Source organism: Carettochelys insculpta, chromosome 1 (assembly GCF_033958435.1).
Source record: "Carettochelys insculpta isolate YL-2023 chromosome 1, ASM3395843v1, whole genome shotgun sequence".
Lineage (NCBI taxonomy): Eukaryota > Metazoa > Chordata > Testudines > Carettochelyidae > Carettochelys > Carettochelys insculpta.
In genome coordinates, this window is record NC_134137.1 from 283675574 (window position 1) to 283700400 (window position 24827).

General features: G+C 44.2%; 2 protein-coding genes across 2 annotated transcripts in view; one reads left to right on the forward strand and one right to left on the reverse strand.

The window, feature by feature from the left end:
• Nucleotides 1–3886: 3886 nt before the first annotated feature.
• Nucleotides 3887–13413, reverse strand: PHF5A (PHD finger protein 5A). The gene is made up of 4 exons (XM_075010082.1): nt 13297–13413; nt 11356–11379; nt 9654–9820; nt 3887–7066 (listed from the first exon to the last, which is right to left on the reverse strand). The coding sequence occupies exons 1-4, from the start codon at nt 13346–13348 to the stop codon at nt 6977–6979; spliced, it is 333 nt and encodes a 110-aa protein (XP_074866183.1). The 5' UTR covers nt 13349–13413; the 3' UTR covers nt 3887–6976.
• Nucleotides 13414–13658: 245 nt separating this feature from the next.
• The window catches only part of ACO2 (aconitase 2), a 34268-nt gene continuing 23099 nt past the window's right edge, over nt 13659–24827 (forward strand). Inside the window, exons 1-3 of the mRNA XM_075009980.1 lie at nt 13659–13806; nt 21985–22127; nt 23446–23704. Of these exons, the coding sequence (XP_074866081.1) occupies nt 13771–13806; nt 21985–22127; nt 23446–23704 (438 nt within the window). The 5' untranslated portion in view covers nt 13659–13770. The remainder of the gene's footprint in view (nt 13807–21984; nt 22128–23445; nt 23705–24827) is intronic.

Below are 24827 nucleotides of genomic sequence, written 5' to 3' on the forward strand. Positions count from 1 at the left end.
CGCGCTCGGGGCCGCCTGTTCTCTCCCAGGCTTCAGGCGTGACTGGGGAGCTCGCCGCTCGCCCTTTGTTTCCTGTCTGCTTCTGTTGCCGGTGGATCCTCGGTGGCTTGGCCGCTAAGCGATAGGACAGTGGTGCAAACCAGGGGCCGCTGGGTATTTGCGGGTAGTGGCTCGTACGGACCGTGGCGTTATACCCTGGTTTGAGAGAGAGGAGAAAGGGGCACGGAAGGATTTGGAAGGGGTCACATAGCCAGGCTGGACTGACCTGAGATTTCCCCAGGCGCCTTACCGCTTCAGGACTTGGGACAGGGCAAGAGCATCAAAGGAAAGGGGGAAAACGATCAAGACTTTAATTTTATCCCCCATGCGTGATTAGCTGACATCTAGCTTCAGCTGCGGCGCTGGGTGGGAACGGGTGCGTGTGTTTGAAAGGGCAGCTAATCGTCGGAGACATCCGTCTCATTGACCTCAAAGCAGAGGGCTCTTTGAACAAACGCAGCTACGCTCCAAAAGAAAGGAGCTGATGCCGTGATACAATCTAGCTCAGCATCAAATCTGTACCATTAAAGGGGCGAACCCTTCCCCCACTCCCTCTTAAAAGGTGGTTGATAGAAATTCTCTAGCTTGATAATCCCACAACCTCACGTTGGGAAAAAAGCTATCCAGCAGCGGGGACAAGACAGGCGAGTGCCAATTATTTCGCCCCACGCAGCTCAAGAGAATACCGATTATCCAGCCCCCCCCGATCCTGCCATTGCCGATTCCGCGCCCCCCCCCCCCGCCCGTATTGGTGGCTCAGTTGTAAGTGGCCGACACGCGGGCGCGCACGGGCACCTAGGATACGCGCAGACGGGCGCATCATGCGTACAAGCACGGGCGCGGTGGGAGGCAGAAAGGCAAGGCGGGCGCAGGTTGCTCTAACACCGCCGCCTGTGCGTGTGTTTGGCCCTTTCTGGCCCAGACAACCAACGCCCGGGGTTCACTGACAGCCCCGCTCTTCCCAGAGGAGACCCCGGCACAGTCACGTCCATTAGCCGGGCGGATAGCTTAGCCCTTCTAACGCCTATTCGGGGCAGACTGGGGAGGGGCGATCTGCAACGCACTAACACCCCACTTCTCTGTCTTCGTTTCACACGCCTGCACCTAGCACCTTCACTGGCGCAGTATTGCACGCTGGCATAGGCAAACAGGCCGAGAGCCTTTTAAATCAGCCCTCCCCCACCACGGATGGCCTTTTAGCTTTCTGCTGGGACGCATTTCCCTCCGCTTAAGTCTCTGCTTCCAACGTCTACCTCACGGACTATTTTTTTCCACCGCGCCTGTGCATCGGCTTTATCATCATCATCATCACCACTTCAGGCGCAGGCATTGATACAACCCGAGCAAGCCGCAAGGTGCACGAGAGCAGACTACGCTAAAAATAACAGCGGCATGGTAGCAACAGCCTTCCCATTGGCTGGCAAGGTTAGGAGGCGCCTCCAGATTGGTCTGTTGCGTCAACCAGTCGGCTGAAGGGGGCGTTTGCGGGCAGGGACGCCCCAGCCAGGGAGCAGAGGCTGCTGGGAATTGTAGGTTTCTTCTCAAAAGCTCCAGGAGGCCTTACAACGGGGCCTCGTAGGGGTGAACAGAGAGATGGGGCTTTGGGTTAATCCAGGTCAAGCAAGTAGGCCTCACCTTAAGCACAAGCAAGATAAATTATTACTTAAGACTAGCTGTAGCCTTAGCCTGGGGAGGAAGGCAGTAGAGAGTAGGGTAAATCTAGTTGAACTCTGAGTGTACCACAGTGGGCACACCCCTTTTCCCAATGGGTGGCAGACGAAGAGGAGGGCCTCGTCAGTCACCCTAGCAAGCATCAACACAAGAGTTTGCTTTTGATGTGGTGAAATAGACATTTTCCTGAAAATTATAAAGTAAAATAGAAACATAGTCTAAGAAATCATAGTCCTGCTGCCAGGCGGAAGTTAGTCACCAGCAGGGGACAGGAAGGAACACTTTCCATACCTAGCACTGCACAACACAGCATATGATAGGGGATTGATGCATTCCTCAAAAGTACTGCTACTTATATGGCACCAAACACTATTGCACGGACTCTTCTTTCTGTGTTTTAAATGGAGAGATGTTATCAATCCCAAGTCAAAAGAACAAATACACAATATGCTCCTGCAGGCCCCATATTTTAAGCCAGTGGGGGGACAAGCTTGAGCATGTGGCCCACTAGGGTTTCACCTATGGCTCATGCGCCTTCTGACTACTACTACTCTTATCACCTCACCTTCCCCACCTGTGCCTCTCACACATTGCGTAACTGAAGCACCACACTTCCTACTCCCACCTCATAGAATTTTCAGGGTGCAAATCAGCTGAGCAAGCTGTGTGGGGGGGGGAGTTCTGAATATGACTCAGCAGATTCAGGGCACTCAAAGTTTTGTGAGGGAGGGGAAGGAGTAGGAAGTATGGGGCTTCAGGGCACCAGTGCTCAAGAAGCATGGGGGAAGTAGGCAGAGAGGGGGGCGAACAGGCCTCAGCAAGAATTCCAGAAGGCCATAGGCCTCAAGCAGCCCTCTCAGACAAAGGAGCGCCACTCATGTGGCCCACTTCATCTCGATTGCTCTTTGCTTTAAGCACTGAGAACAAGAAAAATATACAGCCAACTACTGAAGGATGTGTCTAGACTACACTAAAATGCCCCCAAGTGGCTTAGGGCAGTTGGCTCACCTTGCAGGGCTCAGGCTATGGAGCTATAAAATTGCCATGTAGGGTCTGAGGGCCCAGGCTTCAGCCCAAGCCCCAACATCTACACTGCAATTTTATAGCCTCAGAGCCAGAATCCCGTGAGACCAAGTCAACTGACCCAGGCCAGTCATGGGTGTTTTACTGCAGCATAGACATACCTTTAGACCCCCCAGAGACCACAAACAGGAAAATATCTAAATAAAAATGTGGCTTGAAAAGTGTTCTCTATGTATCTATGTAAGACCCTGCTTCCACCTTCTGCAAGTTTCACCTTTCAGGACTGTTAGGTTCAGAGTGAACACAAAGGAGCACCAATCTTCTAGACAACTAACCACCAGCATCACCACTTGAAGAAACAAGGTATTTGACTAGATCAGCTAAGGGTCTGGCACAGTTAATGTTTCCATTTTCCTTTTATTCTAAATAATCCCCCAGAAAGGTAGCATAGTAGACTAGACTCATATGTAATCTCATTATCGGAGCCTCAACTCAAGAAGTGTAACTGCAAAAATTATCTCAGAGCTTCCAGCAACAAGAGGGGTAAAGACAATAAATCATTTTGAAACTGTTGCAATCTTCTGGTTAAAATGGTTATTGCAAAAAGTGTATTTTCCCAACCCTGCTTTCCATGAGGAACCTCTTCCCCAAGACCTCTCTATGGATCCTTTACTGTGGATCTCTCTATGCCTCCTTTGCTCACTTTTTCCTCACAGTTCTCTCTTTCCATCCACCATCTCTGCAGTCAAGGATGACTGGGTGAGCCAGTCAATAGCGTATCCTGAAAACCAATCCTTTTTGGATACTGAACTGCTGTATACATGGCTACTGATTCCTTCCCCAAAAAAGATCTGAAGTACAGTACATGCAATTTGTTTTTGGGTTTTTTTTTTTGTGGAGGGGGGGAAAATGTAGCTTGCAAAGGGTGGCCATTGTTGTAGGTTTTTATAATTTTTCCAAACAGAATTATCCCCATTACTTTCCACATAACAGTAATTTGATTAAAAGAATGCATTAACGATACAAACGTTCCATTGCTTTGCTAAAAGAAAATCATCCTGCCAGCCACTCATCAGGAAATGAAACTGACCAGCCTAGGCTCAGTATCATTAGAAAAAAAAAAAGGCAATTACACCTCTGGAATTGTTTTAGTTTTAATAAGATGTTACTAATAGCATATAGGACTTAAATGCTTTTCTCTTGACTATGTTTCTTTAATTATCTAGAGGTGAACACACAGGCAGTACAATTCTGTTCCACTTATACATTCTTGACCCTTGGCTAGTATGTCAAAGGAGAACTAATGTATCAGACCGTCACACAAGAAGGAAGGAATCTCCAGGCTTCCAGAACAAAGCTAGTTTTGCTAAGTTGTTTAATGTCAAGGAAGGTCAGTCAGGGTATAATTGGACATCATTAGTACTCCCACATGCAGGAACATTCTTTACTTTCAAGTCACATGACAACTAATCCCAAAGGAAATGAGAAGTTCTTTCCTGTTGTGGAAATTAAAACATTTGCTAATTTGAACATGTCAACAAAAAGCACCAAGCACCAGAAAGAACAAAAATATGGCTGCTCCAATGAAGATAAGATTTCTGGTAGTAAAATGTGATCCCTGAAGCTAACACTCAGACAATATATAAACAGAATCCGGACATCTGCCCATATCCAATTTTTTAAAGAAGGCAGCATTTCAGGTTCAGGGAACATGGAACCAAATGACTCAAGGGGCTGGGTTATAGAGGCATTTACTGGTCTGATATGACCCTGACCGAGCTTATTTCTAACCAAAAGTTATGACATCTTTTTGGTAACTGTACTGGAGAAAGGACTCCAGGGTGTGTCCGCATCCCAGAACATTACAAAACACCCTTTTAGCACTGTCAGCTGAGAGATTAACTATTGAATAGGCCAGTTCTCCATTTCTTTCTAGTGGGGGCATTGTAAATACAGGGATTTTCTTGCAGAATCCTCCTCTTTCATTCATGGATGCATAGCATCTCTGTGGTAATTACAGGAATGACATACATGGAAAAAGAATATCAAGAATCCTTCTTTAAATGTAGTGTTCAGCTACTAGAGTTATGAGAGCCACTAAGAAAACCACACTGCTCTATGCAGACACCCATGAACTTTCCCACAGATCAGTTTGGAAACCTTTGAATTGAACCATTTCAGACTGAATTACTTTCTAAAGTCCTGCCGGAGGCCCTTCTAAGGCAGGGCTGAAGCACAACAGGACAGCGTGTGAGGGAAGCCTGTATTGCCCATGCCCTTGCAGAACTGGTTCTATGCTTTGGTCTTCACAGATCTCAAGGTAGGCTCTTTAAACAGGGTTAAAGATCATTTCAATGAGTTTTAATTTTTTAAAGGACCCTGCAATTATTCCCACAGTTCTTATCACACAATCTCTCCTTCAGATAGCTTGCCTTTTCTAGGGTCCCTATCTGGAGATTAGAAACTAAGGAACACAAGCCAAGTAACTGCCACATAAGAAAGAATGCAGTACTACTTTACGGTGTCCCTTACTGTTTCACAAGGGCCTCATCTTCCACCACTGCGGAAGTAGGACAGGAGAGGCACTGAGCTAGGCTACACACTAGTGGCAGTAGGAGTCTTCTCCATAGTGGCTTGTGGAGACAAAGCCAAGGAGGAAAAACCAGGCTCTCTCTCCCCTCAACCAATGGATGAAAACCACTAGATAAGGCAATTTAACTCTTTCACTGCAGCCAGAACATGGAGCTATATGATCAGTAATCAAAGTCCCAGGCTTGAGCTATAAGCTGTTGATCCCCACAGCAGTAGTGGGGCTGGAAATGTGAGGAACAGCATGCTTAGCTGCATGGTGGAAAGGGAAGGAAAATTCCACAACTGTCTATTGTGATCCCTGCCTGTGTAGTACTTCTAAGTTGTGGTAACAGGCTCAGAGGTGAACAGTGCATCCAATTACAACTTTGTTAGGACTCTAGATCCCAAGCGGTAATTTTACTGTACCCAAAATCCAGTTTAGTTTTTCTGTCTCTCCTGCTAACAAAAGTAGCTCCTTAAAGATTAAGAGGAAGAGAGTGAATACAATCTATATTTTCTTCCCCAGATCTGTTTTGAGGAGCCTGGGAGTCCACAGCTTCTGTTAGATTTCAGCAAACAAGCAGACTCCAGTTTTCAGCATACGGCTATTAGATTGGAATACAATAGCTGGTTTCCAGCTACAGTATACAAGGCTGTAAGTAACTTCCTGTAGAAGGGCAGAGACAAATAACTCAGGAGGTTTTAGAAAGGGACTGGATGTTTGCATGGTGAAACAACGTCCAGATAGATTAGCAGAGGCAAGGTTTACACAAAGCAAGTCACCCTCCTGCTTCAGGATGCAAAATTATCAATGGCTGGGGTGAGAAAGAAAGAAAGCAAGCAGCAACATCCCACTTTCCTCAAAGCGCCTCACAAAGAGGTCTGCATGATGACGACTGGCCACTGTCAGAGAACATATGCCTCATTGTTCATTTCTAGTTTGGCAGCTCCTGAGTTCTTTGTGCCCCAATCACCTTACAATAAGAAACTTTGGGAGGACAATTGGTGGGATGAACTAGATAGAAAGCCTTCTGTTAGAAAAAGGAAAAAAAAATCTTTATTGGTACACATTTTGCAGAGAGTTACAGAAAGGGCCTTTGGTTAATCAAAGAAAATATAGGGACATGTAATGGTTATGCTCATACCAGAAGGGTATCAGCCATGAGCAATGATTAAGTTCCCTGCATAACAATACATTTTCAGATTTTTAGTTGATTGACAGACAGCCTGATTCCTCAGACTTTGGGGGTCTGACCAGGTAAGAAGACTTCTTATCAACTGAGGAGAGCATGGAAAAGAGAAATGTAGGTGACTCCTTAATTCCAGAAAGGGGACCAGACACGTAAAAGCAGTGCTACTCCTTGAGAGAAGAGCAGATCCCCTCTAGAATGTAAGTGCTTGCCCACCAGGCATTTTGCAGAGCCACGTGGCAGACACGAGCTGCACTTGAGAGATGGCAAGAGTCAGTAGCCTGCTCTTGCCATCTCTAGTACTCAGCTATTATCAAGATCCAATTCCCAGTCAATTTTGTTTCTGCCCACCCTCACCCCTCATAATTTAACTTGTAAGACTTTGGAGACTATTAATTGGGTCTCAGTAACAGTGAGGTCCAGAGATGCTTTAAGACCCTTTCCCCAACCCTGCAGCAGGTACAGCAGCACCAAAAGGTGGATCACCTCTTCTTGAAACCATATTTCTTGCGCTCGTAAAAGAGATCGGTCTTGGAACTTCCCAGATTGACGATCTTAGGGCAGCCATCCCTCTGAAAAGATGCAGAGAGAAGAGACATGGTTAGAAGCAGAACAGTCTAGTCATGCAGGCTATCCACAGCTTGAATGGGGTATGAAGAGTGACCATCCTCCATCCCACAAAACTCTCCTGCAGGCAGATTTTCCTTCTACTCCACTGTCTCCAGCCAGCAGAACTGAGGAAGTGGAGGGGATGAGGGAAGCCCTGTTAACACTAACTAGGGCATTCTGTTCCTTGCGGGAACATGGAGAGCAGTTTGAATAAAGTCATGAGTTTGATGAAAAAGATGAACAGTGCCCAGAGACCGGATTCCTCTTATCTATGAGACACAACTTATGGGGACTCAGGAAACAATCTTTCCCCTCCCTGAGTCAGGATGCCCCCACTTCCATTTGGGGTTAACAATTCTTCTTGTACCCTTTGTTTCTGCAGCCAAAGCAATCACAGGCACTCCACACTTTAGACACATCAGAATAGAACCTAATTCGTTTTAAAGTTCACAGTAATTTTGCAAGCATAAGATACTCATGGCAAGCATATGTGGGAATGCCTCTATATCCCAGCCCTGCCAGCAGGAGAGGAGAAGGTTAGGGAGAATATGTCAAGGGTGTAGTTATGAGTTATGGGAGACGGAAAAAATTAAATACAAATTGGAACATAAACCAAATCCCTCCCTAATAATGGGAGATGGGCCATGAGCATGTGCACACCAGAGAACATTTGCCCACAGGTCACTCAGCCTGGCATCTGTGTGCCTCTTGAAGGCAAATGCTGCTGCTGGAGTTGGCAACTGCACTGTGCTGAGGGGAGCAATGGGCACTGGAATATGTCCCTAGTTGTTGTGCAAGCCTGACTGCATTAGATGAGAAAGGCTCTGGGCACACTGTCATCAACTGCAGAGACCACACCCAAGCAGCAGTACAAGCACTGGTTATTATGGGGCAGGAAGAAGAGGTGGCATGGGCAGGGTGGCAGAGACAGAAGAGGGAAAAAAATAATTCTGTCCTCTTCCTTCCCACCACACCCACACATTTATGTCTACATCAACCAGCCTTTAGCTCCTGCCTTGTGGTTTCACTTTGAACCTCCTAGGTGCGGCCCTTCTAAGCCTTCCCTCCCACAATCCAGGGCATCTGTGATAAATCAGGCAGCTCCATTACAGGCTTCTCTTCATCCCTCCACCTCCATCCCTTCAATATGCTCATACTTCCAGTCCCAAGAAAGAAATCCTCCCTGCAACCCTGCTCTCCAGGATGAGATGGTATGCCCCTGGACCATAACCCCAAATGGGGCATGACTTGAACTAGTGCCTCCATAAAACAGGAACCAGCTGCCTTTGCCTCTTTACATGAAAGCTGTAACCTACAGTCCACCTTGTCTTTGTTTTCTCCTTCCCACTCTAACAGAAGCATGTTCCTCGTGAATTGGTTTGAGGCTGTATGTAAAGAATTTCGGAAAACAAGATCAACTCATCTGACTAAACTAAGGGAGTGTTAAAGCTTCAGACAGAGTTCTGTGGAAGCAGAACCGTGATCCTGACCATTTGTGTTGATTAAAAAAGAAAAAAAAAAGCCCTCAGTTTTCCACAGATGAGTAGCCACTTTTAAATCATTGCATTCTGTTTAAGTTCCATCTGTTGTTTCACTTGGATGTGGTATTCTTCACATCCTGAGCTAATGGTGCGTACTGCTGCTGCACACAGTTACGCTGCCATGCTTCACCTTAAAGGTGGCTGTACTTCAGCAGCATGAGAGTGATCTCTGCATACAGTCATTAAGCACTATGGGATCCTACTAGAGAAACATAAGGGCATAAGGCCACTGGAAAGACACCACTTCTAGGTTGGAATGTAGTGTTGGCAAACATACAACATCACAGAAATGAAAAATTCATAGCCAAATAAAATGGGAACGAGTGTTTTAGGTCTGTAGAGTACAATTACCTGAGCTGGAATTTGGTTAGGACACTAGACCCATCACCTATATTCTTATTAACCTCATCCCCCCAGGATTTTAATAGGTACAAGTGTCATGACTTTTGTTTTTCTTCAGACCCAAAGAAAAATACCAACAGTAGTAGATCTCCTACAGCACCACACATACATAAGGTCACTGATGCACTGTTGACTGCGGTAGAGTCACACGCTTTTTGCAGCATCTGAGAATTCTAAACTAGTGACCTGAGCCAGATAAAGCTTAGCTTATGAGACCTAGTAAGATAACATCTTAAGTGGTAATGCTGCAGGCAATGTGAACCACTTCAGTGAAGTTTGCCACGTAATTTCCAATGCTCTGGGATGAAAGGCATGAAAGAAATAACCCGGAGTTTATTTGTAGATCTCATAGCATTTTATAAAGGTGGGTAAGCAACAATATCCAGGGCTGCATGAAAGAGAGGAAAAGAGATGAAGTGACTTCTTCGTGGCGACATAGCAAGTCAGTGGCAGAGTTGGTACCAGAGCACAGGTGATCCAAGCCCCAGCTCCATACTTATTCCATAAGACCACAGCTGCCTTTAAAGGTAACCATGACTGTTAATAAACATCACATCTGCTCCATAAGAGAGAGACAGACCACCTTGAAGCATTGCATTCAACTTACATCCTTCTCCTGGATGGTGCACTCCTTGCAGTAGTAAGCATCAGACACTCCTGGACCACCACAAATCACACAGCGTCCTTGGTATGACCCATAGTTACACTCGTCACATATGCGCACAAGTGTGCAGGGGCGCACATATGAATCACAGATCACACATTTACCATCACCTGCAAATAAAGCACAATGTTCAGCTAAAGAATTTCCATCTCCACCATTCCCACAGAGAGGAGATAGCTTCTGATCCAAACAGCTCCTCCACAAACTATAAAACGATGGGCTCATTCATTCACCTCAGAGAAGTAAACCCCGAACCCCCTTTTTTTTGCTTTGCAAACAGAATCAGAGATGAGGACTAATGCTCCGATCAGCCAGCATTGTAGAAACTCTTCATCACATCCCATTACTGTGTTTTCAAACTTTTTGATGAAATTTAGCACCTGTGAGAAGCTGCTGACTTGACAGTAACAGAGAGTCTTTAACTACAGGGCAAGTAGAACATGGGCAGTAGCCATGCAAGATTCTTGCATACCACCACATGAACATGAGATCTGAGTACTACCTCTAAAGGATGAAAGAGGAGGTTCGATCCTCATGACCTATTTGATCCTTGATTTCTGAGAAGGCCAAACAGAGGAAGAATTTGTGTAGACAGCCACAATGATTTCCATGATGTGGAAACTTCACGAAGAATTCAGTGAAACCTAACATGAGGGCGGGGGGCTGGACTCGATGGCCTCTCGAGGTCCCTTCCAGTCCTAGTATTCTAGGAATTCATTTCATATAGGCCAAACGGCCGTCAGATACCAGTGACAGTCTGTAACGTCCTGGCCTATATTCAAATCACTGACCTAGAGCTGAAAGCCTTCATATCTTATTACCATCTCTCTTGAGTCATCTAATCCCTATCCCCTACTAAGGAGTCTTATCTTTGTAGTGATGAGGTTTCAACTTCTTACTGTGGAATCTATTCCACCCCACCTCCCACCTATGTACTCTTAAAACACTTCCGTACCATCAGACTAAATTTCTCCCTTCTTTGTTCCTTTTCTCACTATTTTCTGAGACGCAGGGTAACACCCTTATTTCATTTATAGTGTGACTGTGAAAGGATTGTTCATAACCTCTCATTTCCCAAAATATCCTCTTTTATAGTAGAAGAAGCATGTACTTAGTTCTGCGTCTCTTCATATCTCCTAGCTGCAGGTATTTTTTGCTGTGTACTTCCCACACTCAGGATTATGACTTCAGCCTTTATCTGACTGTGCAACAGGTATTTTGGGGAAATGTCCCCCCCACTTTTAAATTACCAAATAATTTTTTCAGCAATACAAGTGGATCATCAAGAACTCATCAATACAATCCCAGTTCCTTAAACTATGGCCACAAACCTTCCTTTTTTTTGTTTGTTTGTTTTTTTAAAATTCACAGGTAGGACTCTCTCCTTGTACCTTTTCTGTGGTACACACTGTAATACTCGTACTTGCATGGCATCTTCCATCTAAGCCTCCCAAAGTGCTTTTCAAATATTCATCAACTTAACCTCACAACACCCAGGTGTGTTTTCCCATTTCAAAGAGTGATTTGTCCAGGCTTACACACACATAAAAGTCAGTGGCACAGCAGAAAAAGAAATCTAGGCTGAATACTAGCTGTGCACATAACCATGCTCTGATGAAACTCCACATGCAGATATTATACTTACATTTTTCACACAGTCTTCCAATAGCTGCAATAAGAAAAGCAGAAACAAATTGTAACAGACAATCCAAATAATACTTTTGTATTAAGTAGATGAACTTTAATTTAAAAGTGAATTAATGTTAAAAAAATCTGTTTACAATAGTAAAAATCTGATGAAGTGGGTCTTACTCACAAAAGCTCGTTACCCAATAAATAAAATTGTTAGTCTTTAAGGTGTTACAGGATTGCCTTTTTTTTAAAAAAACAAAATACAAAGGCAGCCCTAACATAACAAATAAATACACACATGCGTAAGCATCCTTCTAAGCGTACATTTGCAAAGACTAGATTTTAGAGCTCAGTTTCCCACACAACGTTCAATGGCACCGTTCACAGGTATAGCAAAGATTCATTACACTGCTTCAGGTTTTAGCAACAACATATTGGTCATGGCAGAAACTTTCCACTGCATTAATGGGAGCTGTACCAGGTTTTAAGAGAGGAAACTATCGACGCATTTTTAAGTATATGATTGATTTTTGAAGGCTATTGGCATATTTAGGTCAGGTTCAGGAAGTTATCTGTATTAATTTAAAAAGTATTACAAGTCTATAAAATTTCAAAACAGTATTAAATAAATAACACAGTAAATGAATGCATGCAGTGTTCTTGTATCTGTGTTGGTCCCAGGATATCACAGAGAAAAGATGGGTGAGAATGTTATTTACTGAACCAACTTCTGTTGGGGAGAGCTCTTCTTCTTCCTCTTGAGCAGAGCTCTGTGTAAGCTCTTTGCTCTAACCAACAGAATTTACTCCAATAAACAATGTCTCACTAGTGGATGACCACATTAAGTACTGAGCTATCAGGAGTTGTATACCCTAATGACAATCACAGAAAAGACTCAGTCACCACTGAGCAGACAGATCCCCACTAGGCTGGAAGAGCAGGTCTCACATAGAGTTAAGCCTCTCACCATAGAGTTACAGTTCTACTCTAAAAAGTGTTTCTTGCTCATCTCATGTCCTATCACCACCATACAGATTTAGCAAGACAATTTCTGTCCTTAGTTACACAGTTAACTGAAGATAGAATTTTGCCCTACAATTGGAAAGTAATCAATAGTTCTAATGAGCATGAGAAAAGCAAAATATTTGCTCACTTGTTCTCTTGGGTGTATTGGCACTGTCAGGATAATAGGTGTAAAGACCATTTGAAAAATATTGGACACTAAAGGAAGCACATATCTGTTTAAACGTACATGCTAGTGGGTTGAATAAGCAGACATACTCATTTTTCTAATGACTGGGGTGCAATTAAAAGTCTTTAAAACCAGCAAGGCAGATTAAACCCCACCTAGTCACTTAAGAGGCAGCTAATATAGAAAACTTACAGAGAAGGAATTACAATAATAGGCCATTCTGTTTCTTATAGGTCATAAGTTCGCTGTCACACATTGAGGTGCTAGTTTATATGGGAATACAGCATGCACGCCTGAGCACACAGACCAGGCACAAAGCCAAGTGCCCCGGACTGCCTGGAGAAGCTCAGGTGGCTAGGGCAAATGGTCGAACGAGGCTAAAGGCTATTTCTATAAAGTGTTTTGGATGTTTGTATTTGTGGAAGGCAACTCAAATTAGTAACAACGTCCAGCACTGACATGGCACCTCCCAGACATGAAACACTTCATGGGGAGTGAAAAGGGCATGGAACTTTCCTCCCGGGCTTACACAGACAGTCTACAGCAGAGCTCGAAAGAGGCTGTGGATACCTCCGATTCCCAGATTCATCCTGATACCACGATACCAACGTGCCCGCCCCCACCAGGCCGCCCACCAAAGCGCCCCTTCGCCCACACTAGTGCCTCGTGCCACCATCAACGGGCCGCCCGCCGAAGTGCTCCTCCCCCGCACGACCCGCCCCGAGATCCCGCACAGAAGGAACCAGGGCATCCGGGTCTCACCCACTCCCGCCTGCTTGCGGCAGAAAATCAAATCCGGATGATGTTTAGCCATTTTTCGTCAGAGCGCGAATCACTCCACACGGTCACCGTTGAGCCCTTTCACCCTTGACCTCTCACCTCCCGGTCCTGGCAGGGTCCATGTGGACTTCTCACATAAAGCTGTCCAAGCTCCCCAATAACAAATGCTAAATCGCTCCACTGCAGCGTCCATAAACCATCCACTAACCGCAACGCTCTTCTCCCAGCCCGCCCAAAAGTGCTCTCGGTTAAGCCGGATATCTCACCCCCTCCCCCCACTGCTTGGGATACTTTCCTTCCAGGACCTATAAATCCCGCCCACTGTCCTTCCCTGAAGGAGTTGCTCGCCGAAACTCCGTCCCTTTGCCCTTCGGAGGCCACGCCCACTCGGCAGCAGTCTTTAAATACCAAGGGTGACGTGGTTGGCATGCGACCTCATCTTTGTCAGTGAACAAAATGGCGCCATACTGTGTCCTGGCGGCTCGCTTCCAGGTGACGAGCGTGCCGCGCGGGGGGCGGCGGCGGCGGCGGGCAGGAGGCGCCGTTGCGCGGCCCGTGGTGGCGGGGATCTGGGTGCCGTTGGGTGGCTCGTGGCGGCGGTCAGACACCGGGGTTTCCTTGTCCTCCCTGTAGGTCAGCGCGTCCGTCGTGCCTGTCTGGGCCCTGTTCCTATAGTGACCGGGGAGCGGGGTTCCCCGCATGGAGGGAGCAGGCTGGGCGCTGCTTTTTGGAGTGACATGCCGGCTGCGCGCTCTCCGCGCGGCTGGGGTGACCGCGGCGGTGCCCTCTGCTCAAGGTGAGGGCAAGGTGAATGGCGAAGTGGGGCCCAGCGGGGCTGGGGTCGGCCCAGGGCCAACCTTCGGGGGACAGACCGCAAACCTGCTTCTAGTGAGCCGGGTCCTGTTGGTGCTGGCTTCAGTTCTCCTGTGCCTGGGCCCTGGTGCTCTGCCGGGGTGTGCGTCAGATTCCAAATTCTTCCCGCCTGAAACTAAATCTGCTTCAGCTCCCTTGTCCCAGCAAGGGCTGTACTCTGGCCACTGCCTCTAGAGCTGCTTGAGGGGTTCTTTGGGCTGCAGTCTGTGCCAGGAGCTGGTGGATGGTTCACTGGTATCTGCATTGACTTGTTAAAAATAAAAGTGATCGTGGTATCTTCTCAAGCTAACTTTGTGTCATTTCTTTTCTCCCCTTATGTGGGGATACGGTTGAATAAAATACAATTCTTATTGATGTATATGTAAACCTCTAGAGTGGGGGTTCACCTCTTGTCACTTCTGTTCATCTGTACTTAAAAATCACCCATTGCCACTGAAACATTAGAGCACAAGACTGATTGGAAAATGTATATGAACACACTTTTTTTTCCCCCTAAGTACAGTAATTACAGGGACTCTGTGAAGAGACATAGTGATGGGAGAAAGAGACCTACCTTTTCTTCCAAGTTCTGGGCAACTAGAACTTGAATAAATTTATGCTTTTTAGAAGAGAGGCCCTATATGTAATGATCTCTAAAACACTATATGTGCTTGCACCATGACTTCAGCCCAGTCTGATTCTTGTACTTCTGGCATATCTTAGTTCAAATTTGTATTGTAAGAACTAACAAGGCTATTGTTTATTTAGTTGAGGGCATGTATATGGGTGTATAATTTTTCCTTCTAAAATTGTAAAAAGCTAACGGAAAATCATGCTCATTGAAAGTATGGAACTGGGAGTCAGGGGATCTAAATTCTGTTCCTAGTTTTGCACAGATAATCTATGAACTTTCTGCAACATTTTTACTACTTTGCTTCAGTTTTCTTATCTGTGAAATAGTATTAGCTTACCCATAGTACTTCTCAACTGTGTTATCTTAATTCACTAATACTTGTAGATGTTTGGTCTTGGGTGGAGGTAATATAGAAAAGTATAATTTCATGCTTAAAATATGAGTCCTAACCGTTCCATTTAATTTGTCAAATTATTTGAAAAGTTGTTTTAGTAGCCTTTGTAACATTTTCTAATTGCAATAACTAATTTAACTTACTGAAATGTTTAATGACTAGTTTCATAAAACAGGAAGAATTGCTCTGACTGTGTGTAGTGTGTTAAAAAAAAAAAAAAAAAAAAAGGGGGGGGGGGTATCCGTTCCTTATTTTTGTGCTGCTCCATCACATGCTAACTGGAGTCAAAATGAGGGCATGAATAGTGGGTCAGTTTAGGAAAAAATACATGGAAATACTTAGCACACAATAGTAACAGAGAGGAAGTCGTGCTAGTCTATATACTATCAAAACAAAAAGCAGTCAAGTAGCACTTTAAAGACTAGCAAAATAGTTTATTAGGTGATGAGCTTTCATGGGACAGACCCACTTCTCTGGTCTGAAGAAGTGGGTCTGTCCCACGAAAGCTCACCTAATAAACTATTTTGCTAGTCTTTAAAGTGCTACTTGACTGCTTTTTGTTTTGTTAGCACACACTATAATGAATCTGTGGCATTCACTATTTCCAGAGGCTAACAAGTCTGATTAGACTAGACTTCTTTCAAAAGGGACATTTGTTGTAATGAAGAATAATAATACTAACAAAGCTGGGCAATTGGGTATGCTTCTGGTTAAGCACTCGAGTGACAAGAATGGATTTTTGCACATAGATAGCATTATGCAGATAGTGAAGGACCTAAGTAAGGATCATGTCAGCAGCCATAGTGGCACCTTCTAATGTGGCAGATATTGTGACTGTGACAGTTCTGTACAATAGCTTTAGGACAAAAATAAAGATTTGACACTTCAAGGGGGAACTCTATTTGCCCAGGCTAAACTAGAGCGGAAATGCCACAATATTGCTGATGGCTAGACAAAGCGAGTCCTGATACTATGAACACTAGATACAGGAGAGAGAACTCAATAAGTTGGGGGTCCATCATCCTGCAGGTCTTGAAGACTGTGTATCCAGGAATGTTATTAGAGAATAAGGTTGGGTGTGAATTCAAACTTCTCTGGCTATTCCAGAATAATCTTATGGAGCATAGACAAATCACTGTATACAGCAACATAACTATGGTGCTGTACTGTACATGCTTCCTACCTAGAAAAATGGGTTGCATGGGGTTTTTTTTTGTCAGTGTAGTTAATCCATCTCTGCCAGAGGCAATTGATGGAAGAATCTTTTGAGTGTCCTAACTGCATCTTCACTGGGTGCTAGTTCCACCTCACTATGTCATACTTGTGTAGTTTTTCACAATCTGAAATGATTTAGCTTGGTTGATTTAAGTTTCAGTTGTTGACTAGACCTTACCTGGTCAATTTTCCCATGTAGATAAGACCTTAAAATCTTTAGGTATTAGCAATCTATTATTGTTGGAACTGAGGTGGAACCTCCTAAAGTTAACCAGGTTTAGCTTACTGACCATTGATCATAATCTCCTAAGGCTGTGGGGTGTGTGATTTCAAACAACACCTTTCTTGGTCACTATACAAAGCTGTTCAGCTCTTATAAGGAGGAGGGTGAAAAGGTGTGTGATGGAATTCACTTCTGTCTTCACACCCTGTATGTTATAGTAATAATCTTTGAGTATAAAATGTTTGTAAGGTATCTCTTGAAAACTAATATCCCATTTGTCAATAATATAATGATAAAATATCAGTATCAATGTTGTATGTAAAGTTATAAATATGAACTGAAATCACAACTGACGTGTGTTTATCAGACAAGTCAGTAAACCTGTTTTTCATAGATTCTGAGTTATCCTTTGTCTATCAGTTGTGGTGATGATCACCTATCAAGTTGCCATCCTTTTGGGAAGGAAAGGGAGCAGGAATTAAATGGGCTAGCATTTTAGCAAACTGCAGCAAGGTACCTCTCCCACATCAGACTCCATGTCTCTTTGCTGTCAGCTGGAAAGAACTTTATCTAGGGGGTCACTCTTAAGAAAAGGCATTTCATAAGGTTACTGAACAATACAAGGAAGTTGCAGAATACACAAAGTTCTCGCCCTATCTATATCTCTTAACTTAAGATAAAAAGAAATGGCCGTTGGAGTAAGTCGTAGCCTGGAGAGTTTAGTCAGTTGTATTCTGGTAACATATAATAAGACTTCACTTTGAACCAAGTCTAGTGTAAGTTTTTAGAAAACATTTTATCTTGTAAACGTTTCTGCACAAAAGGCCTCATGACTTCTTAAAACCTGTTTCTTAGTAGTTACATAATAATTTTCATTCTTTAATTAGAACTAATCCAGTGTTGGTGAATTGTTTGGGTAATTCCATTTAAGGTAGCATTCTGTTGTATATTCTTGCCCCTTAGAGGGGCAGGAGATCCAGTATATCTGGCCTGTCCATGAGAGGGCTACACAGTGCAGAAAATGCATTTTGAGGGGAAAATCTGGGACTAGGACTATTGGTGTCACCTGGCAAGTAAGTAACCCAGGTGGCTGGAAGCCAGTGTGTGGCTGGTGTTTGCTGACAAACTGCCGGGCTCCTTGCGCTGGACTAGAATTGTGATAATATCTAGACACTCGTGGTATGATGTGCATGCTATTTGGTTGCTTGTGTTGAGTCCAGGTTGGGAGCTAAAGCAGCAAAATGTTATGCACATGCCACGTTGCAGGGCCAATGGTGACACAGCCTCTGACATTTCAGGGTGCAATCCTGAAAAGAGAAAGTTAGCTCAAGGAGGGAGTGGGGCTGGAAACAGGGCACTGGAGAAGGTTCAGGGAGGGCCACAAGCCTTCGAAGTGAGGCTCAGAGGCCTCAAAGTACCATCAGTGTGTGCAGATGAATGCCATGCCCTATATAAACTTCTATAGGCTTATGCACAAGAAGTGGACCGTAAGCTTTTAACAGCTGTAGGGCCCTCTTTGAGGCTAGCAGGAAGCAAAGGCGAGAGGTGGGGAAAGTGCCCCAAAAAGATACTTGAGTAACAGTGCAGCTATGTGTGGTGGTGTACTTAAGTACAAGTTACCAGTGTTCCTCTGGAAAACTACTTGAGTAAAAGCATGGACATGCGCACACACATCACATCTAAATTATATTCAAGTATCCAGAAGTGCAAGTGGATGAACTTTTACTCAAATAACTTTTTGGGTACTTTTCCCACCTCTGGCAAAGGCTGTCAGTCTGAGGAGTGTACAAAGTCTGGGTTGGGTTTTCTTTCCTCTGTGTGAAAGACTTGCATAAATAGGAAGCTGAAAGTGACTTTGACAACTGTGTATAAAGTAAGCAAATAAGAGAACCACTGCTAGACTAGAGAAATATTCATCTTAGTTGTTGCTTGTTAGAGGCATATAGTCCAGAGAGTAAGAATGTGTGTACTACTACAGGTTGAACCTCTGTTGTCTGGCACCCTCAGGACCTGACCAGTGCCAAATCATTGGAGGTCAGTATTGTTTACTACCACATTATCAACACTTCCACTGCTTACTGGGCTCCTAGAAGACAGGTAGGGGTAAATTAGAACTAAATAACAGCACAGAACACTGAGCCAGGACTAGAGGCTATAAACAAACTGTTATGGGACCACAGGAAGCTCAGCCACACTTATAAGTGGACATCTGGCTAAATAAAATCATGCAGGGCCATGGATGTTGTCAGACCAGAGTGCCAGACTTGAGAGATTCAACCTGTAGTCCTTACTATGTCATTGACCCGCTACATAATCTCAGGCAAGTCACTTTATCTGTGCCTCTGTTCTCTCTTAGTAAATCACTTTTTTGAGTGTTTGTAATGGCTAATTATTGTAACTGTAGCAGGGAGAAACTTTCAGAGATGTGACTTTTGAAAAATCAGTATTGTCACGTTGATTTTATCTTTTTATGCGGAAAAATCTTTCACCAGCATTATTATGTTTGTAAAGGCTGTGAAAGTTGTGGATCCATGACTACAGGCCCGGCACGGCGCTGGCAGCCCCATGGGGGCTGAAGCCTGTTGTCCATGGGGCCAGCGTGGTGCCAGCAGCTCGGTGAGCTCTGAAGCTGGTTGTCCAGGGGGCTGGTGCGGTGCCAGCAGTGTGGTACTGGCAACGCGTCATGGCACTGAAGCAGGTTATCCATGGGGCTGGCGTGGCACCAGCAGCCTGGCTGCATCTAGGGTGGAGCCAGCATAGGCCAGGTTGTAGGTAAGGGGCAGCAGGGGCTTGAGGTCTTGTGGGGGCATGGAGCTGCCAGCATGGAGGGGCAGCAGGCTGTGGGGGTGCAAGGAGACCTCCTGTTGTCTGGCAAATTCCCTCGTTCCATACCAGTCAGGTCTCACAGGTGCCAGAAGAGGGAGGTGTAACCTGTACACCATTCTGAGTGTGGAAATGGTTCAAGTGGATGTGGCATAGAAGCCAGCTGTCCCTTGTTTTACTGGCATCTTCCCCTGGCTGGATACCTTTTGTCTCTGAAATGTTTCCTTTTCTTTCCTCCTTCCTGGTAAATCTGAGGTGTCAGGCTTCAAGCAAAGATTTACTGTGTGGTTTTGATGTTCTTAATTACCATCCAAATATTTATACCTAATCTACTGTTAATTTAGTCTGAGTCTAGTGAAGCAAAAAATTTCAATGATTTCTGTTGCTTCAAATCTTTTAGGATTCACACTGAGACCACCTTGACTATTCCCTAAAATCAGAGCACAGGGGAGCCCTGCTTCAGATATTGATCCTACCAAAGTCTGTGCTCAAAACAAAAAGAGTGGACAGTTGTGGAGATTCTACCGTTTTAATTTCCAGAAGTAATCTGCATGAGAAGTATTCTTTGGTCTGTTACTAGCTCGCAGTGTAAAAATAAGGATTGTTACTGTAATTCTACCATTGAAAATTCCTTATGTGGAGAATGAGCTAAATAAACTAAAACTTCTGTTGTAGACCCATTCCAACAAAACAAAGCAGAGCTTATATTAGTGTATTTTACTCACCAAACACCTCCATGCTAATCTATAACTTGGTTTATTTTTTCTTTATACCCATCAGTCCCAGTTCTCCTTGATCCTTCACCTACTTTCATGGTTGAAGTGAAGCCTTGACGTAAATTTAACAGGATGGGGATGAATTTTTTTCCCAGATTCCTTGTTACCAGTTCATAGGGCCTTTTCATGTTCTTATTTGTGGTATTAGAGGGCAAGGGTCCCACAGCAGAATTAATCATTAAAAGTGTAATGAGAAAGAAGATGAGTTAAACTAATTAAGATGTCTGGGAAAGAGTCCTTGGTCGTAAGTCCAGAGAGGGGGTGGGGAGAGAATAGGATTTTTGCAGTATATAGTAAAATACCTTTAATAATTTGGGCTTAGAAAGTAGTATTTCTTCCATTCTTCGAATATTCGGGGCTTATTGTTCCTTTACAGCATTGAGTGAAGGCTTTCACAGTAAGGTGTGTATATCTTGGGTACAAACAACTCAGCAACAGAAAAGTGATCTTTAGCTTGCCTGAAGGAATTGAAAAAAGTCTCATGGCTAATCAGATATCTGCTTATACACTTTGAGCAATGTGTTAGCAAGGGTCTAAGTCAGTGGTACAATGAAATATTTCACCTCTAGTACTTGTGCTTTGTGCCGTGGTTGTATCTCAAACCATACCCACCAAAATGTGGTGAATTATTAACCGAAAGAGAGAGTTGTAATTGATGAATTTTAATGAATAACTCTGATTTGCATCTTTTAGAAGTAGTGATTGCATTTGTGCCTTTTAGATTGTTCCCTAATTGGCAGGAGCGCTAATTGTCTGACATATTTTGGTATTAAAGTAGTTCCTAGAAGTTTTGATTATGATCCCCTCTCAAAAATGGTCAAAATAATAGTACATTTTTTTTTTTTTTAATACAAGGACAAATGTGTCATGTTGGCAATTTTGCAGCAGCAGCAGTGGCTATACAACAGTCTTAAATGTCAGTCCCACTATTCATAGATGTCTTGGGGTTTTTTCATTCATGTGATACAGAGAGAGCAATGTAAGAATGAGAACATCCAAATACTGTGACAATCTTGCCTTTGCAGCTTGCAATTCTTTAGTCAGTATGTCAGAGGCCAGTGTTAAGATTATCTTGTTAAGAACGTGCTAGAGGGGAAAAGTAATAAGCTGGTAAAATGCACTGGGATTTGAAGTCCCCGGCCCCTCATCAGAAAAGTTTCATAATGAATGAATAATTATTAAGGATAAAGGAGAATGCCGGGAGAAAGAGTAAATGCTCAAATATTAAAATGAGTCTCACCAGCACTGATGTCATGTAAAGAGGAAAGTTCTCAGATTTCTAGTTCATGTGTCTAAGAAGTTTGAATATCTAACTCCTATTAATCTTTGTAAATTGGACATCTGTATTCCTTATACAGCTTTGAAAAGTTCGGCCAATGGCCATCTAGTCATGAGTAATGTTAAGATTTTCTTTTTTAGTAAAAGTTAAGTATAGTTCATAGGCAATACGCAAAACGTCACAGAAGTCTGTGACCTGTCCCTGACTTCTATTGAAAATAACTGACAAACTGGGGACAAGAGCCCGAACCCGCTTCTGGGGAGGGGAATTGGGGCTGAGGTAGGGTGACATGGTGCACTTGAATGTGTTAGGTCTTTATTTTCTAAAACTGCTTAATCAATTTTTTTTTTGTTGCTTGCTCTTAGGATTAGAAATTAAAGCTGGAAAACGCACCGTTACCTTTTGTTTGTGGGAGATCACTTTTTGCTGCAGGTGCTTGATAGCTAATCGATATAATCTGTCTTCCTCTTTCAGCAAGCCCTGAGTAAAGGGGTACGGCGATATCATGTAGCTCCAGTTCTGTGCCAGAGGGCCAAGGTGGCTATGAGCCACTTTGAGCCTAATGAATACATCAGTTACGAAAGGCTCGAGAAAAACATCAGTATTGTCCGTAAAAGGTAAGGGTGAGATGTTGTTTGGAGAGGGAAGAAGAGGAAAGGAATTCAAGGGGCTTTGGCAGCACAAGAAAAAGAGGGGAAAGAGCCGCATTAAATGACTGTGCTGTTACACTGACAAACGAAAATTCTGTGTGTTAGTGGCTTCTGTCTGGTGTTGAGGGCAGGGGTGCTTTATATGTAAAGAATCAGGCCATTTCCATGGACGAGGAGATGATGTAGTAGTAGTAGTATCACTGGATTTCATACCAGGTATTGGACATTATCATGAGGGCGAGGGGGTGGGATTTTGCTTAATGTTGGGTTTCAGATGGGACTCTTGATGTATTATGCAGTAGTCTGTTCACATTCATGGGAAACAGTATGTGATCAGCACTAGAAAGACTCTTGAAAAGAGAAATTTTCCACGTTTTCTTCTTTGCACTTTGTTTCCACAGTGAAATTTGTCATTCTGTATCTGTGTGTTCAGATACTTGGAGTAAAAGGCAGCCTAGTGGTGCTTTCCATAGGTAATGGAACTCCCGCCCATTGACAGAGATTAGTGTGAGCTCAAGAGCACCAGTTTACACCAGACTCACTTTGGCTGTAGTTGAAAATCATTCTCTTGTAATGGCCATTCTTCATCCTTTGTGACATGCATCTCATTTCAGTTCAGTGTGACCAACTAGGTTCATCACAGAAGACATTACCATTGGCATTAATCATTTTTATTGAGACCTGGGGTCTCTCAAGCAATGTACTTTGGGGCTAGTGCCAGTCCTCAAATCCTTCTAGCGGGCCTGAGGGCACCCCCCTCTGCCAGGGCTCTGGTGAGGGTGGGGTATCCTCACCCTGCCAACTGGCCCACCCCCCACCCAGTTTGCTGCACCCAGGTGATTTAAACTGCACCCCTGTAGACCGATTCCAGAAGCTAAGCAGAGTTGGATGAATGTTAATTGTACTGCATCCAAATCTGTGCCTTTGGAAACTTCTGGGGAAATGTGCAGGCTTCAGAAAGGGGTACTGATGGCTCTTGAAAGAGTGCTCATGCTTCTGAATCAGTACTGAGCCAAGACCTCTGCACTGTTTGATGTCTGGGTGCTTTTAACCAGCTGTCAGAAGTAACTTCACGTTAGTGTTGTGAGAAGAGTTGAATGGTCCTATATCAGTATAAAACAGGCCTTCAGAATCTGGTTCTCCTGGATAATGTGTGTGGAACTATAAGGCAGTATCCTTGTTTAAGATATATATATTTAAATGGGGAAAAAGGGTTTAAAAACAGGAGCTGATGTTAAAATTCCTCCATTTTTTTTCCTCTCCCCACCCCCCCTGGCCCCCATAGATTAGACCGTCCCCTGACCCTTTCTGAGAAGATTATATATGGACACCTGGATGACCCTGTGAAACAGGATATCGAGCGGGGCAAAACCTACCTGCGCCTGCGACCAGACCGGGTAGCCATGCAGGATGCAACTGCTCAAATGGCAATGCTACAGTTCATCAGCAGTGGCCTGCCCAGAGTGGCAGTGCCTTCCACCATTCACTGTGATCATCTCATTGAAGCCCAGTTAGGGGCTGAGAAGGATCTGCGGCGAGCTAAGGTCATTATTACACCAAGACTCATGAAATAAGACCATTCGTTCCTGTGTTTAGAACACAGGAGAACAATCACAGGAACAGAAGTCATACCAGATTACGTACTGTACAGATTATCACACCAAAGTATGCGTGGTAGATGAATGTGATACAGTATAAAACCAAAGTTGTGACAGGCCCAAACCCCAGGGAGGTTATAATGTGAACTAGACAAATCCATGGCCTTTGGTGTAAAGGATGAGGCATGATCTTGAGAAAAGACAGCAGGAGGTTTTCAAAGCTGCTTTGGAAACCAACACAAAAGGTATATCCTTAGCAGAGGGAAGGCATTGATCTGGGAAAGAGGAAGGCCATTCTAATGGGGTGAAGCATGAAAATAGCTGGACCCTAGAGCATTACAAATGTTTTACCAGCGGTGATCAAAAAGTGGTATGTCACAGCATAGGTAAGTGAAAACCTCCACCATATATGCCTGCCTACATACCCAGCATTCTGTCCTGGGGTGTGGGGAGAAACACGGTCTTGATTCCTACAAGTTAACACCTAAGAGTTGCTCTCCCTTTCTGGGATGGAAATACTGCAGGACCTCTCCTTTCCTCCCCTACAACCCCATGAACTATAGAAACATACCGTAGACGATGAGATGATAGAACTATCAATGCTTTTCCTTCAGCCTGAGGCTGCAGGATAGATTGTGGGACAGGCTTCTCTGGCTTTAGTGGACAATTCCAATTGCAGTGCTCCAGAGAATCTGGCCCTTATGTCCTGGAGGTAGGAAGAACTTTTTCCTTGCTATCAAATCTGGTGAATTAGTTTTGAGCCTGTACATATGGGATGAGCTGTAGCTGAATCATCTAATTTATAGCCCAAGATACTGGCTCAAGTAAGTGCATTTTCCCCCTCCCCTCCCCCCCAGGATATCATAGTAAGGTGAATTATGCTGCTCACGAAAGTGAGGTCACGAGCAAACTTCCCCTCATTTAGAGTATTTGTCCCATGCCTTGTGCCCTGGGAAGCTTGAGGGTTGTGCAAGAGGTTCAGAATTGGGAGCCTTCTTATTAGACTGTGTGTTCCCTTTCTTCGATTCCCTCCCACTTGCCCTCCTGCTGCTCTTGCTCTGGGCATTGA

What these genes read in the sequence shown, in the direction of transcription:
- PHF5A (XM_075010082.1), bottom strand. Translation starts at nt 13,348, where the DNA reads ATGGCTAAACATCATCCGGATTTGATTTTCTGCCGCAAGCAGGCGGGA. An exon ending in CCGCAAGCAGGCGGGAGTGG is followed by an intron (nt 11,380 to 13,296) that starts GTGAGACCCGGA and finishes TTCTTATTGCAG; the next exon opens with CTATTGGAAGACTGTGTGAA. An exon ending in TGGAAGACTGTGTGAAAAAT is followed by an intron (nt 9,821 to 11,355) that starts GTAAGTATAATA and finishes CTTTATTTGCAG; the next exon opens with GTGATGGTAAATGTGTGATC.